The 16,344-nt window shown below is 40.3% G+C and overlaps 1 protein-coding gene across 1 annotated transcript in view; it reads left to right on the forward strand.

Moving 5' to 3' along the window:
- Positions 1-8,722: 8,722 nt before the first annotated feature.
- The window catches only part of wdr27 (WD repeat domain 27), a gene marked incomplete at its 3' end in the record, with an annotated part of 120,960 nt that continues 113,338 nt past the window's right edge, over positions 8,723-16,344 (forward strand). Inside the window, exons 1-8 of the mRNA XM_080448915.1 lie at positions 8,723-8,780; positions 11,262-11,415; positions 12,089-12,230; positions 12,822-12,946; positions 14,442-14,555; positions 14,720-14,771; positions 14,932-15,002; positions 15,609-15,738. Of these exons, the coding sequence (XP_080305041.1) occupies positions 11,269-11,415; positions 12,089-12,230; positions 12,822-12,946; positions 14,442-14,555; positions 14,720-14,771; positions 14,932-15,002; positions 15,609-15,738 (781 nt within the window). The 5' untranslated portion in view covers positions 8,723-8,780; positions 11,262-11,268. The remainder of the gene's footprint in view (positions 8,781-11,261; positions 11,416-12,088; positions 12,231-12,821; positions 12,947-14,441; positions 14,556-14,719; positions 14,772-14,931; positions 15,003-15,608; positions 15,739-16,344) is intronic.

The raw sequence follows: 16,344 nt of genomic DNA on the forward strand, positions 1-16,344 counted from the left end.
CTTGCGACACTGCTTAGCCTTGGCCCCAAACCTGGCATGGTAATAACAGAGCCCGTCGTCGGGTTGGCGTCGGGCTGTCACCGCAGCCGCGGTGTCCGTATAGTCCTCCCGGGGGGGGGGGGGTTGAGGTGTCCTGGTGGGGCAGCAGCGCATAGACAAACTGCTGCCGGTTGGCCAGGAAAACCCTGTCCGCTTCTGCAGCCAGACCGCGATAGTCCTTGGTTGAGGAGAGGGGGGAACTGGCCAGCGCTGTGTGCACCGGCACTGGAAGCTGCTGCAGGAAAAGATGTGTAAACAGAAAGGAGGGATCAGCATCTTCTCCATCAACTCTGACGGTCTGAGATCACCGAGGCCGTTAAGGGACAGCAAGTGGTCCGCTTTCTCCAGTTCTGACAGTTCGTAAAGCTTCAGAAGGAATGTCTTTAGTGCATCGTACTTGCCGGCTGCCGGTGGATCCTCCAACAGCATCATCGCTCGTGCCGTCTTCGACGCATCCAGCGGCGCCACTACATGAAAGTATTTCGTTACATCCTGCGTTATTCCTCTCAGCTGGAATTGAGCTTCGATGTGTTGAAACCACGGCCGTGGGTTATGCTGCCAAAACTCGGGCAGCTTGGCGGTGGAGGCGTTGATGTTAGCCTGTATGTTAGCCGTGGCGTTAGCCCCGTTCGGTGCTGCTGCGTCCGCAGCGGGGGCGTCTTCGCTGTTTAACATGCTCGTTTTCACAGGGTCACCAATGTGGAGGAAGAAACAGCGAGACAGGAGACGTAGGCAAGTCGAGGTAGTTTACTTAACACCGTGAGCAGTACATATTACATTCATTCATTCACTGCGGTCAGAAATAATAACAACACTTCACCCGGAACCGGAAGTCACTATATCCCTTAACCTCCGCTCTTAAAGGGACAAGCCCTCTTTGGTGAATGTCTCTCAATGTCTCTCGATGTGGGTCACCACACTATTGTCTTATAGCCTGGTGTATAAATATTAGAGTTCAGAAGCGTTTCCCTGACAGACGTAGCAGAGTTTCCTCTTTAGGTTTCATTGGCATGGTGCCAGTTTCCATTGGCATGGTGCCTTGACACGGTGGTGCCAGTGTTGGTGGAGAGGACGTTTAACTGTTTAACTGTTTAACTGCTGCTTTCTCTGCTCTCTAACATCCTATGTGAGATGAACACAGAGTGGAACAGAGGTACAAAGTCTTGTGAGACTTGAGTACAGTATGTTAATGTACGAGATCCAAGATGGCCGAATAATTACAGTGCTGAGACAAGACGTTCGTTGTTTATTATATTTGATCAGTTATACAGTAACAAAGAGTTAAATAATACATGTTTATTATATTTGATCAGTTATACAGTAACAAATAGTTAAATAATACATGTTTATTATATTTGATCAGTTATACAGTAATAAAGAGTTAAATAATACATGTCATCTATGACCTACAGTTTTTACATGATTTATTTCCATGTAAAAATATAAATAAAACATCTTTAAAATACTTGTCAGCTCTAATAATACTAATAATATGACTAATACTAATTCTAATAATATTACTAATACTACTGTTTGTAGGAGGACGTGTAGCTCACATTTAAGTATTTAAATCATAATAAATTATAATTAAAATAAATCATTGGACAGATTCACCCCCAATAGTTTTGTGCAGACAAAGAGAGAGTAAAGCCTCAAACGCCATCATATCACACCACGGTAAAGGCTGTGGGTTATTGTCTCCACCAGGCCGAAAGGCAGAGACTATGTTTTGCACCCTGTCTGTCCGTCTGTGGTTCCGTCTGTGAGCAGCTAATCTCCAGCACCGTTGGCTTGATGCCAGTGAAACTGTGCACACACACTCCCTGGATGCCAGAGCAGAACTAATGCCCCAGATTTTTCACATGGTCCTGTTATAGCGCCACCAGGAGGCCGATTTGTGCAAAACAAATGTTTGGACAGTACTCCTACAGATTTTGTCCAAACATCACGCAAATCGGTACACAGTATCTCCATAGTCATTAAACGAAACGGGTCATTCAGATGTTTTATATTCCATCCTGATTGGCTAAGATTGGCTTCCAAAGTTTGCAATAGTGCTTCGTTTTGAACAAAATGCCTCAAATCATGAATGCAGCTTGCGATTTCAATGAAATTTTGCACGCACATTCCCACTATGCCGAGGAAGAAATGCCATTTGAACATTTTCAAATCGGCCTCATGATGGCGCTATAGCAGGCCGATTCGCGTTTTTACCTATAACTGCACTGATCTGTGTAAAACTTTATATGCGCACTCCTTAAAGGCCAAGGGAAAACCTTTGCACTGCATTTTTCACATCTGCCATTTATAGCGCCACCAGTAGGCCGACTTATGTAAAACACTTTTTTTTTAGTACTCCTTCAGATTTTATCCAAATTTCACACAAAAAGGTACATGATCTCTATAGTCATGTGATCAAGACGGATCTGTTTGATTTTCCATATTCCTTCCTGATTAGGAAGGAATATATTAGAATATTAGATTGACATCTAAAGTTTGCAGTAGTGGCCCGTTTCGAACAAAATGCCTCAAATCATGAACGCAGCGTCCGATTGCTGTGAAACTTTGCACATAGATTCGCACTATGTTGAGGAACAAATGCCACCCTTTTAACATTGCCCTATTACAGCGCCACCAGGAGGCCAATTTTTGCTTAACACTTTTTATTTATAGCCTATTACTCCTACAAATGGTGTCCAAAAATCACGCAAATCGGTACACATTATCTCTATAGTCATGTGTCTAGTTTTCATATTCCATCCTGAATTTAAAACATTGCTGGCCCACACCTGACCTGGCGGAGACCTGTGCTCCGAGGAGCACTTTTTCTAGTTTTTTGGGGGGTTTTATTTGTATTTATTTTTTGAAAGCAGGTATTCATTAAACAGGCTGAACATGTTATGGTGTATGTTGTATATGTGTTGTTGTATATGTTATATATATGTTACATATGTTGTATATGTGCATGTCCCAGCCCACACCCATACTCCAGTTCAAAATACCAGTTCCACAGAGTACAATATTATGTTGGATGAACATTGTGCTCTGTGGAACTGATGTTAAACTGGTATTTTGTAAACTGTGGACTGTATGGCTGTGGGCTTGGACATTTTCAATACACAATTGAACTGAAGTTTTCTGTTTGATTAATTCTGTTTATTGAGTTGAAGGTTTGCTTTTTTGGGTATATAATCCCTGGTTATATGGTATTAAGTTTTTTTTAATTATTATTATCTCACAGCAGGATCAAAAGTTTGCTATTTGTTCTGTTAAATCCTTTGTAAGGTTGGCTTTTAAAAAGCGGTTTTGTCCAAACTGGACTCAAATCGTGTTAGACATTGTGTCTTAACTGTCCTTCTGTCCTAACTGTCCTAACTGTCCTAACTGTCCTTAGGTCCTAGCTGTCTTAACTGTCAAACATACATCAAAGTCAAACGGTCTATGAAATGGTTTTCTGATGACACCTGCTGGATGTATTAAGCAACTGCAGCATACAAGGAGTTGTATTATTTGTAGGCTATTTCAAGGACCCCATATTAGTTCTCTGGACCCCCAATCTACACTGTAAAACCTCTGGACCCCCAATCTACACTGTAAAACCTCTGGACCCCCAATCTACACTGTAAACCTCTGGACCCCCAATCTACACTGTAAACCCCCCTGTGTTAATGTAACTCTGATTGATTGATTGATTGATTGATTGATTGATTGATGTACTTTTATTTAGTAAGACATGAGAATCACAGTACATGGAAGTACAAATTCACAATACAAGGTCTACTAAACTGGAAGACTCATTAAGCACTTGGCTTGTTTAAGATGAGAACCCCATGCACACAAATCATGATGACATATAAGAGGCAGTCAGATATACACACTACTATACAGAATGTCATACAATCAGCTTTCAGGTTACTGGTATGAAGAGAGAAAAATATATATACAAAAGAAGAAAAGGAAAGAGGGGGGGGTAGGGGGGGTAGGTTAAGACTTAGACAGGGGCCATTTTCGAATTGCAGCCTCCTGAAGGTGTATCTTAAGGGCAGTTTTGAAAGTGAGTAGGGTTTTACACTCCTTTACTCCTTTTGGTAGGGCATTCCACATTTTTGATGAATAGCATGAGAACGAGTTCATTCCCTTAGTTGAGACAAATCTGGGTTGAACATGATTTGTGGAGCTGCCTCTGGTGTTATGATCATGGACTTCATCAACATTTTGGAAGTATTTTGACAAATACAGGGGGATCCCAATGTTGTGGTGTATCTTGAAGACCAGGCCCATAGCAAGTTGCTGTACTCTGTCCTCAACCCTAAGCCATCCAATCCTAGCAAAATGAGCAGGGGTTAGATGGGTTTTGTGATTGAGGCCAAGAAGTAGCCTTACAAGTTTGTTTTGGGATGTTTGGAGCCTTGTTTTTAAGGCCTTGGAGGTGTTGTGATACCATGAAGTGCATGCATAATCATAATGACCTTGAATGAGGGCCCCTGCAAGAATCTTCAGAGTATTCTTACTGACTAGACGATCAATCCTCCACAAATAGCGTGTTGTTTGGTTGACATTTTTGATCACTTTTTCGGCGTTTTTGTTACCAGAGAGGTTTGCCTCCAAGATGGAGCCCAGGTAGGTAATTTCATCCTTTCTTTTGATGACATCATCACCCACTTTGATCGTGAAACTCTCTGCCTTGCTAAGGTTAGCACTGGACCCAAAGAGGATGGATTCAGTTTTACCCAGGTGTAATGAAAGTTTGTTGTCAGAGAGCCAGATGCAGATCTTGTTGAGTTCAGAGCTGAGAGTTTTCTCAACCTGCAGCCTGTCCCTGTCCGAGACTAGCAGGGCCGAGTCATCTGCGAACAGGAACAGTTTGCAGTCGCAGGCTGAAGACATATCATTCACATATATCAGGAACAGTAAAGGTCCTAGTATACTTCCTTGAGGAACACCACAAGTCACAGGGAGGGGGGGGGGACTGGGTGCCGTTTACTTCCACCACTTGCTCCCTCCCTTCCAGGTAGGATCTCATCCAGTTCACTGACGTATCATCAAAACCTATTGCTTTGAGCTTATTGATCATGATTGGGTGATTAACGGTGTCAAAGGCCTTCTGGAGGTCCAGCATGACCATGCCGCAATATTTGCCCTTGTCGACACCTTGTTTGATAGAGTCGTTCAAATAGAGAAGGCATGTGTCAGTGGAGTGGTTTGTTCTGAAACCAGATTGGAATTTGTAGATTAGATTTTTCTCGGCAAGATACTTATCGACCTGTTCATAGACTATTTTTTCCTTGACTTTCGAGATGGAGCTAAGAATAGAAATAGGGCGGTAGTTGCCAGGGTCTAATTTGTTTCCTTTTTTGTACAGAGGGGTCACCCTTGCTTTTTTGAAATCGTTAGGGACCCGTCCCTGTATGATGGAGAGGTTTATTATGTGGGTAATGATTGGAGCAATGGAGGCGGCTGAGTCATTTAGAAATTTGGTGGGGATATTGTCGAGGCCTGTGGCTTTGTGTTGATGAAGAGCAATCAATTTTTGCCTCTTCTGTTTTCACAGGGGAGAGTTTAAAATCATCTTTGCGTACACCCTGTTTTTCGTAAAATGAGTCAACATACTCTTCACCATAGCACCCAGAGTGAGGGGGTAGTTTTTCAACGAAATCTGAGGTTATGGTCGTGAAGAATATGTTGAGGATTTTACTCACTTCATGTTTGGATGTGGTGAGAGTGTCATTCACCTTGAGGCTTATGTTTGTAAACCTGGTTTTCAATTTCTTGCTGCAGCCTAGTAGGTTGTTGAATAGCTTCCAAAGCTCTCGTGGTTTGCTTTGATTTTCCTCAATTTTGTCATCGAGGAAGGTTTTTTCTGCTAATAGGAGCATGCCATTAACCTTGTTTCTTAGCTTGTTTTTTTCTTTTTCAAGTTTAGCTACGTGGGATTCGAGACCTTTGTTAAAACATTTGGCGAGTTTGATCCTACCTTTATGAAACTCAGAACACTTTTTGTTTCTGACTTTCATGGCAGTAAGGATGTCCGAATTCATCCATGGTACCGAGCGGGTTTTGACCCTGATGGTTTTCATGGGAGCCACACTGTCCAAAATTTTAATGAATTTGGTTTTGAAACCAAGCCAAGATTTGTCTACCTGTGTGCTGTTTAGTACGTCGGACCAGTCCTGTTCCTCTAGCCTGTGATATAAGTCCTCACTCTTATAGTTTTTGAGGTCTCTGATCGTGACTGATTTGTGGTAACCGGTCTTAGGTTTACGTTTCTTTCTGGTGCAGAAGATCATGTTATGATCAGATATGCCACAGGTAGAAACACCACTATTGAGGATTTTGTCCTTGTCCGTTGTTAGAATGAGATCTATGGTAGTTTGAGTGGAAACAAACAGCCTTGTGGGCTGAGTGATCAGCTGGTGGAATGAGTGCCGATGACAAAACCCCTTGAATGACTTATACACTGACGCTTCCTTACGGAGCATGTCTGTGTTAAAGTCACCAAGAAGTATCGTCTCCGCATATTCCACCTTAGCTAAACACTCCTCAAGTCTTTCATAGAAATCAGTCTGGTTAGGAGGTCTGTATATGGTACCGACTAGCACAGGTTTGGCATGTTTAAAAATGATCTTGACCTTCAATGGCTGCATCCTTCAGGTCTTCGCGAAGGATGCAGTCATTGCCATTATGTACATACATGCATACACCACCTGAGAGTGTACTGTTATCTTGTTTTTGTTTTCTAAATGTTTATATGATGTTTTACATAGTATTGTATGTTTGTCTGTCATTAAATGTCTCTATCAATTGAGTACAAACTAAAGGACCCCAATGGATTGATTTATCGATTGATTGATTGAATATTTTATTAGGCAAAAAAATGTAAAACAGCACAAACAAGCCATAGGCTTTCTTAGGTTTAAAATCCTCTTATCAGACCTTGTTTTGAACTGTACTTTATGTGCTTTTTTTGTTGCAAACTGCTAATAAAGTATTCAATCAATCAATCAATCAATCAATCAATCAAAGCCATTATGAAGAGGGGTGAATGTTCATTTTATAAACTTATATAAACTGTCAAAAACCAACAAACAAATAACAGAAAATATGAATTAATATTCATTAAAATAATCCATTAATTAATAGTTATGTAGAACTATAATTAAACTAGATTACTTCACAACCATTCATTTAAAGTTACTTTCCACTGGTACATTTATGCACCGTCGTAAGACGGTGATGAGTGGCGAAAATAGCAGATCTACAAGCCCACAACGCGTCACGCATTGTGGGCTTGTAGATCTGCTATTGTTTTCATCATTGGTTTCTTTACTTCGTCACTCAGAAAGAACAGCGGCTCAGTGTTGCCCTCCTGTGGTTCATCATTACCTCCACTCTGAGCTTTGAGATGCATTTATTGTTAACGTTATTTTAACTTTAATTATAAACTTGAGTTTTATTCTTGTAATAAAAGACTGGAGATTATTTAACATAAAGAACGGTTTTATAACAAATGCAGAACGTTTTACATCATTAGAGGAGATAGCTAGCCTGGCAGGCTAACAGCTAGCCTAGCATGCTAACATGCTACCAGATTTAAACAAATGTTTACATCTGGTAGCCTGTTAGCCTGCTAGCTTCTAAAATGAAGTAAAACGTTCTACATTTGTTATAAAACTGTTCTTTATTTCAATCGACAGTTGTGTTAAATAACCTTCTGTCCTTTAGTGCAACAATAAAACACATAACACCTGCTAATAGATATGAAGATAAAATAAAGCTAACTGTAGCTAAAGCTAACGCATACTGCGCAAAAGCGGAAATGCTTGCGTCATTCATGACGTTAGACTTTGGACGCTTAACTTGACGCGCAGAGCATGATTTTATTTTGAAAACCCTCCACCGGAAATGGCCTGAGGACTGCTCGCTTTTGACAGAACATTTGACTCATTGTGTTTACATCCGGTAGCCAGTTAGCCTGCTAGCTTCTAAAATGAAGTAAAAACGTCCTGCATTTGTTATAAACTGTTCTTTATTTCAATAAATCCAACAGTTGTGTTAAATAATCGCCAATCTTGTACAAGAATAAAAACAAGTTATTATGAAGCTAAAATAACGCTCACAATAAATAAAGCCAACGCTTTATATTACATAGACTTGGTAGATTAACCGCCAGAGGGCGCCATCATCCACATTTTAATGCATTTTGCATCACAACGCAATGAGTGTAGCCTGGTAAACCCTCCCTCCGGAAATCTCATTTCTATTTGATTCCTGGAGTGAAATGAAATGGAATTGAGATTTCCGGAGGGAGGGTTTACCAGGCTACAATGAGTGTGGAGGTAATGATGAACCACACTGCTACACGTTGTGGGCTTGTAGATCTGCTATTTTCAAACATACTTTTTGTACTTTAAAGTATATTTTGATGTCAATAAAACTTTTTGAACACAGGCTTTTTACTTGTAACAGAGTATTTTTATATTGTGGTATTGCTACTTTAATTAAATAAAATATCTGAGTACTTCTTCTTCCACCACTGACCTCTACTGGTCAACATAACCGAAATCCTCCAATCACAGCCCAGATAGTTTAATCCTCCAATCACAGCCCAGATAGTTTAATCCTCCAATCACAGCTCAGATAGTTGGTCATGTGATGTTTCTTGTCCTGTAAAATCTTTGAAAAATGGCGGTCGGTCTGGAGAGATGAAAAGAGGCGCTTCAACTGAAAACTTTGTTCCTCTAGTAAGTGAACGTTTTGAAGTCAAACTGCCGGGGAAAATGATTTAAAATAAACCAGGAACACGTTTTATTTGTTTATTTGCCGTTGAAGTTGTGTCAGTGAGCAGATATATTATATATTATAGCTAGAACGGGGTCCCGGGTTGCTATGTGTTGCTATGTGTTGCTATGGTAACATGGTACACGTTTTGACCTAGCCCTGAAACATGAGTCATGGCGCAACTTGTTCCTGCTTTTGGATTGTTTTCCATTTACAACCCTTACATCTACATAAACGTTCAGATTTCAAATATAAAGTTCTGACCCCATGACCAGGGATGTAACAAGTTGAAACGGGTGGGTCTAAGTACCCATATCTTCCCTATTGTTCAATAATAAACATTTTAATCCTATTGGCGGCCATTTTCTCATAGAGTTATAATGTATCAGAGTGCATTACACCTCCCAACCGATAGGGTCACGTGGTTGAAAGCCTATGAAGGAAACTTTAAGAAAATGGCCACCGATCGGATTAAAATGCTTTTTATTGAACAATACGGAAGACAGGGATACTTAGACCTGGGAGTTTTAACTTGTTACATCCGTGGCTGTGGGGTCAGCACTTTATATTTGAAATCTAAACGTTTATTTAGATATACGGGTCACAACACCTGACATAATGATTATGAATGTTCCTTTGTCATGTTTTTACATAGTATAACACCTGACATAATGATTATGAATGTTTCTTTGTCATGTTTTTACATAGTATAACTGTATTTGTAACCTGAATTTGTTTGAATTTGGTTGTTGAGGGATCATTAAGATGTTACATTTATAATTTAGGCTCCTACACCATACAATCAAGATTGATTAATATTTTAAGTGTTTAACTCTTTTTTTTAAATATACTGTCATGTAAAATGTTTTCATGTTATGTAATGTAATGTCATTTATTTGTGTGTGGGCCCCAGAGTAGCTGCTGCTGAGGTAGATCCAAATAAACCAAATAAACAAACACATGTTATTATAAAGTGTTTACATCTGGTAGAAACACTGGTAGAAATATGTTTTTGTATTCATTGAGCAGTGACCGTATGCATAATTATTGTATTGAGGCAGGCTGTCTATTTAATCATCATGGCTTGATTAGAAAATATATAAATTATAAATCTGATGAAGCCTGTGACAATATAATAGCGAAAATATGAGAGAGATGATGGAGTGACACAGGCCAGGTTATGATGGATACAGGATAGGTGGGCACTATAGTGACACAGGCCAGGTTATGATGGATACAGGATAGGTGGGCACTATAGTGACACAGGCCAGGTTATGATGGATACAGGATAGGTGGGCACTATAGTGACACAGGCCAGGTTATGATGGATACAGGATAGGTGGGCACCATAGTGACACAGGCCAGGTTATGATGGATACAGGATAGGTGTGTACTATAGTGACATCTGGGCACCTCCATGTAAGATTGGCTATTTTGTCCAAAATGTTACAAAATAAAATATTTCAAAAATGGTCTTAAGTTAAAGTAATGTAAAGTACATGATGTGAACATGATGCACGGTACATCATTTACAGACTTAATTGTCTCCACCAGGCCGAAAGGCATGGCCGAGACTATGTTTTGCACCCTGTCCATCCTTTACTTCTTTGTTTGACCCCTCCCCCCCCTCCTCCCCCAGCTGGTTAATGTTACATTGATATTTATTTTTTTTACATTTTATTTGTATGTTTATTCAGCTTTCAGCATGATCACAGATGTTTAAAAAGACAGGTGCCTTTAAAACTGTATACAAATATTTAGCTGACCTTTAGCTGCCTATCTAAACATGTAATAACCTAAAACACAAATCATTTAAAAGTCTGCACATGTCTGGGCTTGGTGATTTCTTGTATCTCTCAGTTGGTCATGCTACAGTGTCCAGGTCGTCTCCAGAGATCTCCTTCCTGAGGCGGGGCAGACAGTTTCTGAAGTTGGACTTGGAGAAGGTCAGTTTGGACCCAAGTAGGGATGGGACGATAATCGTTATCATTGTTTATCGTGATAAAAAACGCTCATTATAATCCTATCGCAGAGATTTTAATTGATCCTGAAATTGTCCTCCATCATACACTGGGATCAATTCACCTTTGCTGAGCTGCATATCCAGTTCCACTTAAACCCTCTAGAATTGGTAAAACGCACCTGTAAAGAACGTACTTGATACAGTCTTTTTTTCACTCTCTAAATCTCTTTGCCAAAAATACCCGATCTACAAGCTCAAAACGCGTCGCGTTGCGACACGTTTTGAGCTTGTGGATCTGCTATTTTTGGCAAGTGTTCCACTCCAGACTGTGGATGCTGGGGTTCAAGAAGTGGTTTACAAAAGTGTCATTTTAAGAATTTTAAGCATATTTTGATTATCGCGATAATATAGTAAATCGCAATTATTTTGTTCACAATATTCGTGACATGAAATGTTCATATCGTCCCATCCCTCCCTATAGACCCAAGATGATGATGACGATGACCGAGAAGCTGTCGCTGACCTGTGACAGACTGATGTCTCACCGGCAGCTGGCATGCTGTGCATCACACTGCTGCATCCCGTCCAATGGCAAAGAACTGCTCATTTACAGTAACATAGACACCAGCAAGAAGGTGAGTGAGGCTATCCTATTATCATTACAGTAACATAGACACCAGTGAGGCTATCCTATTATCATTACAGTAACATAGACACCAGTGAGGCTATCCTATTATCATTACAGTAACATAGACACCAGTGAGGCTATCCTATTATCATTACAGTAACATAGACACCAGTGAGGCTATCCTATTATCATTACAGTAACATAGACACCAGTGAGGCTATCTCTTTATCATTACAGTAACATAGACACCAGTGAGGCTATCCTATTATCATTACAGTAACATAGACACCAATGAGGCTATCTCTTTATCATTACAGTAACATAGACACCAGTGAGGCTATCCTATTATCATTACAGTAACATAGACACCAGTGAGGCTATCTCTTTATCATTACAGTAACATAGACACCAGTGAGGCTATCCTATTATCATTACAGTAACATAGACACCAATGAGGCTATCTCTTTATCATTACAGTAACATAGACACCAGTGAGGCTATCCTATTATCATTACAGTAACATAGACACCAGTGAGGCTATCCTATTATCATTACAGTAACATAGACACCAATGAGGCTATCCTATTATCATGGCAATTAAAGGGGGTGATATTTATCTGTAAAACATATCTAATCTATATAATAAATACATGTATGTGTGTCTGTATTGTCTGCTGCAGCCATTACTACTTACAGGTCACCATGGGGACATAGGTGCCATGGTCTTTGGAACAGGTAGAGACCCAGTTCTTCTCTGCTCTGCCTCGGCTGATTACATCATAGTGTGGGATATGGAGCGCTGTCAGAGAAGAGCAGCAGAGGGTAAGAAAATACGTCTCTGATGGCCTGGTCAACATGCTATGATTAACAGGATAACATTCCTAAATGGATTAGTTGCTAATATCAGGTTTTTGTCATTATATTTCTAGTTAAATAATGGTGGAAACAGCATTTAATCACTATGGCAACAAGACTGCCACTTACTGTACAACAACCTCTCTGAAACACATGAGATAATGTGTAAACCTTTTTACACCTGCCATGGTCCCAGTTCACCACCAGAGGGCACCCAGAGAACAAACTTAAGAGTTGTCATGGCCTGTCTTGTAAGGCTTACCTGTGTCATGTTCATTATATGGCATCTTGTATTTAAGTTCACTTTAGTCTTTAGTTTGTTCAGTATTGTCTTAGTAATACTAAGACAATACTAAGTTAGTATTGTCTATTTTTGTAAAAAGAAAAAATATATATCCCTGAGTTGTTACTATGTTTTATATATTGTCAGCAGATCTGTTAACGGTATTAATTTATGTTCTCTAAAGCAGTATGTGCAAATTACCACTTCAGTGTTGGATTTAAATGCTGGTTGTAGCAGTTGCAGTAATGCAATGCAAACGTTGCTGTTGTTTGCAGGCAGGATTGCAGCCGGAACCATTATTGGGACTTCACTGGGTGAGGTGGACCACCTTGCATTCAGTCTGTCTGACCAACGCATCGCTGCCTGCTCTCGAACCTCTGTGTTCATACTGAGCTCTAAGGTATGACATAGAACCACTGTATTCATACTGAGCTCCAAGGTATGACATAGAACCACTGTATTCATACTGAGCTCCAAGGTATGACATAGAACCACTGTGTTCATACAGAGCTCCAAGGTATGACATAGAACCACTGTGTTCATACTGAGCTCTAAGGTATGACATAGAACCACTGTGTTCATACTGAGCTCCAAGGTATGACATAGAACCACTGTGTTCATACTGAGCTCTAAGGTATGACATAGAACCACTGTGTTCATACTGAGCTCCAAGGTATGACATAGAACCACTGTGTTCATACTGAGCTCTAAGGTATGACATAGAACCACTGTGTTCATACTGAGCTCTAAGGTATGACATAGAACCACTGTGTTCATACTGAGCTCCAAGGTATGACATAGAACCACTGTGTTCATACTGAGCTCTAAGGTATGACATAGAACCACTGTGTTCATACTGAGCTCCAAGGTATGACATAGAACCTCTGTGTTCATACTGAGCTCTAAGGTATGACATAGAACCACTGTGTTCATACTGAGCTCCAAGGTATGACATAGAACCTCTGTGTTCATACTGAGCTCTAAGGTATGACATAGAACCTCTGTGTTCATACTGAGCTCTAAGGTATGACATAGAACCACTGTGTTCATACTGAGCTCTAAGGTATGACATAGAACCACTGTATTCATACTGAGCTCTAAGGTATGACATAGAACCACTGTGTTCATACTGAGCTCCAAGGTATGACATAGAACCACTGTGTTCATACTGAGCTCTAAGGTATGACATAGAACCACTGTGTTCATACTGAGCTCTAAGGTATGACATAGAACCACTGTGTTCATACTGAGCTCCAAGGTATGACATAGAACCTCTGTGTTCATACTGAGCTCTAAGGTATGACATAGAACCACTGTGTTCATACTGAGCTCCAAGGTATGACATAGAACCTCTGTGTTCATACTGAGCTCTAAGGTATGACATAGAACCACTGTGTTCATACTGAGCTCTAAGGTATGACATGGAACTCAGAAAAGAGAGCGTACAAACGGTTCCATTAGGGGGAACATTCTGTTTCAGCTCAGTGGCGGAGCCAGGATTATCTCATTTTGGGTGGACCAAATTTCGCACAACGGGGCGGGGGCTGTGTCTATTGAGATAAGCTTATCTCAATAGACATAGGCCTGTGTCTATTGAGATAGGCCTGTGTCTATTGAGATAGGCCTATGTCTATTGAGAAATAGCTATTGCTCCGTAATACAAGAAAAATAAACGTTAATGAAAAGCTACAATAATGCTATATCAATGTATGGTTTTCATTACAACAGGTAGGCCTATCGGCTATTGCAGATACAAATTATTGGGGTGGTTCCAAATCGACCCTTATAGGTCTGTAACTCTGAGAGTATGGAGGTCCTTTCTAAGAACCACTGCACTAAGCCCAAACCCACATAATGAAAATAAATGTTTTTTTTTGTCTTTTTCTCATCTCTAGACAGAGGATGTGATGTGTACACTGAGCGGTCACCTGGGTCCACTGACCTCTGCAGAGTTCTGTCCCTGGAACACTGACATTCTTGTCACCACATCAGAGGACCGAACGTTCAAGGTACTATTATTTATTTATTCATTCAGATAATCCTGTCAAACTGAATTACTTCATATATAATGTTTTAGCTGCACTGTTGAAGGAAATGTGTTACTCGTAACATATTTAATTACTGTGTTGTAAGATGCATAGAACAGATATTTAGTTGTATTCCTTTACTGCAGGTATGGGATCTAACAACGGAATGTGTTTACTACCAGTCCTTTGTGCTCTCAGGTATGATATGAAGTGGAAACATGAATAAAGATAAGGAATGTATGTCACTTTGTGACATTAATAAGCTGTACACAATATATGGAATGTTGCAAATATACAGAAATTGATTGATTGATAAATGAATAAATGGTGCTTTAGTTGTGTCTATTGTGTTGTACAGCATCTCCATTGCTCAGTGTGTGTTTCCTGGAGGACAGCAGGCAGCTCATCACTGGCTCTTCAGAGGGACAGGTTAGTCACATGCACAAAAAAGACGAAATCAACACTGCCATTATGGCTAAAATATATGATAATCCTGATTATTTGTCATTCATTTAATATTTGAATTAAGATTATTAACCACATGAGCCTTATTTGTGCTTTGGGTATTTTTAAAAATGTTTTAAAAATGTTTGAAACTAACATTTGACCCTAAATAGGGACGTCTGGGGGTGATGGTGGTTTTTATGGAAATGGCTGTACAATATTATGCTTATATTTAACTTTGTTTAATGGTCAGCTGACCAAATAAGATGTTTGACTTGGATTGGCAAGCTTTACAATTATGACATCATTGTGAAACGTACAATCACGATGTTCCATTGTTTTCGATAGAAATGCTGCCCTACTATGAACTGACAGACATAATGGTGACCATCTCCAACACCCAACGATGACCACACCCCTTAATTAACACCAATCATGAATGTTCTGCTGTAGGTGTGGTGCTTCTCTCTCCCTGATGACCACACCCCTTAATTAACACCAATCATGAATGTTCTGCTGTAGGTTTGGTGCTTCTCTCTCCCTGATGACCACACCCCTTAATTAACACCAATCATGAATGTTCTGCTGTAGGTGTGGTGCTTCTCTCTCCCTGATGACCACAAGTGTCACTTGGTCACCAGAATGGACCTTCAGAAGATGCAAAAGAGACATGAGAGGCAGCTCGACACTGCCGCCGACAGGGCAGGTGGTGTTACTACAGGTGTGTCAAAGTAACAAGTTCCAGAAGTCATTAACACATTGATTGCCAAGAACGCATTGATGCGTTCTTTCAAATCCATCGCTTGCGTGCCGCAATTCTGAAAATCGCATATATGCGTTCTTTGGAATTTTCATTGTTTAATCTGTGATCGCGCTGTTCTGTTTATTTTTATTCATCAGTTTCGTTTTCCACTTAATTCACACTCACCGGGATCCGGTTTTATGACGCAGATTCCGTTTCCGGTTCTCATTCTTTTTTCCCGGTCATTTTCGGCCAGAATAGGGAAAAACACGTTTTTTCACACGGTATAAAAAACGAATGGAGAGCTCCACCTCTATTTTCTTTAGTCCAGGTGACGAACAGTCATCGTCGTCGTGTATCACATCGTACTTAAGCCCGATCAGCGATTGTCGAAAACGTCACATCCGGTTATGACGTATTGACTGTTTGAGCCTGTTTGGGGGGGGTTGAGCGAGTCAGCGAGGTGATAAAGGTGTCTATTTGCTGCTCTCTGCTGGTAGATCTGTCGTATGTGTTTCAAACCACAGCTAGACAATTTATTTGAATGAAAAATCGCTGGCACAGTATTCACTTGGCACATATTCA

Source organism: Gymnoscopelus braueri (assembly GCF_963280865.1).
Source record: "Gymnoscopelus braueri genome assembly, chromosome: 14".
NCBI lineage: Eukaryota > Metazoa > Chordata > Actinopteri > Myctophiformes > Myctophidae > Gymnoscopelus > Gymnoscopelus braueri.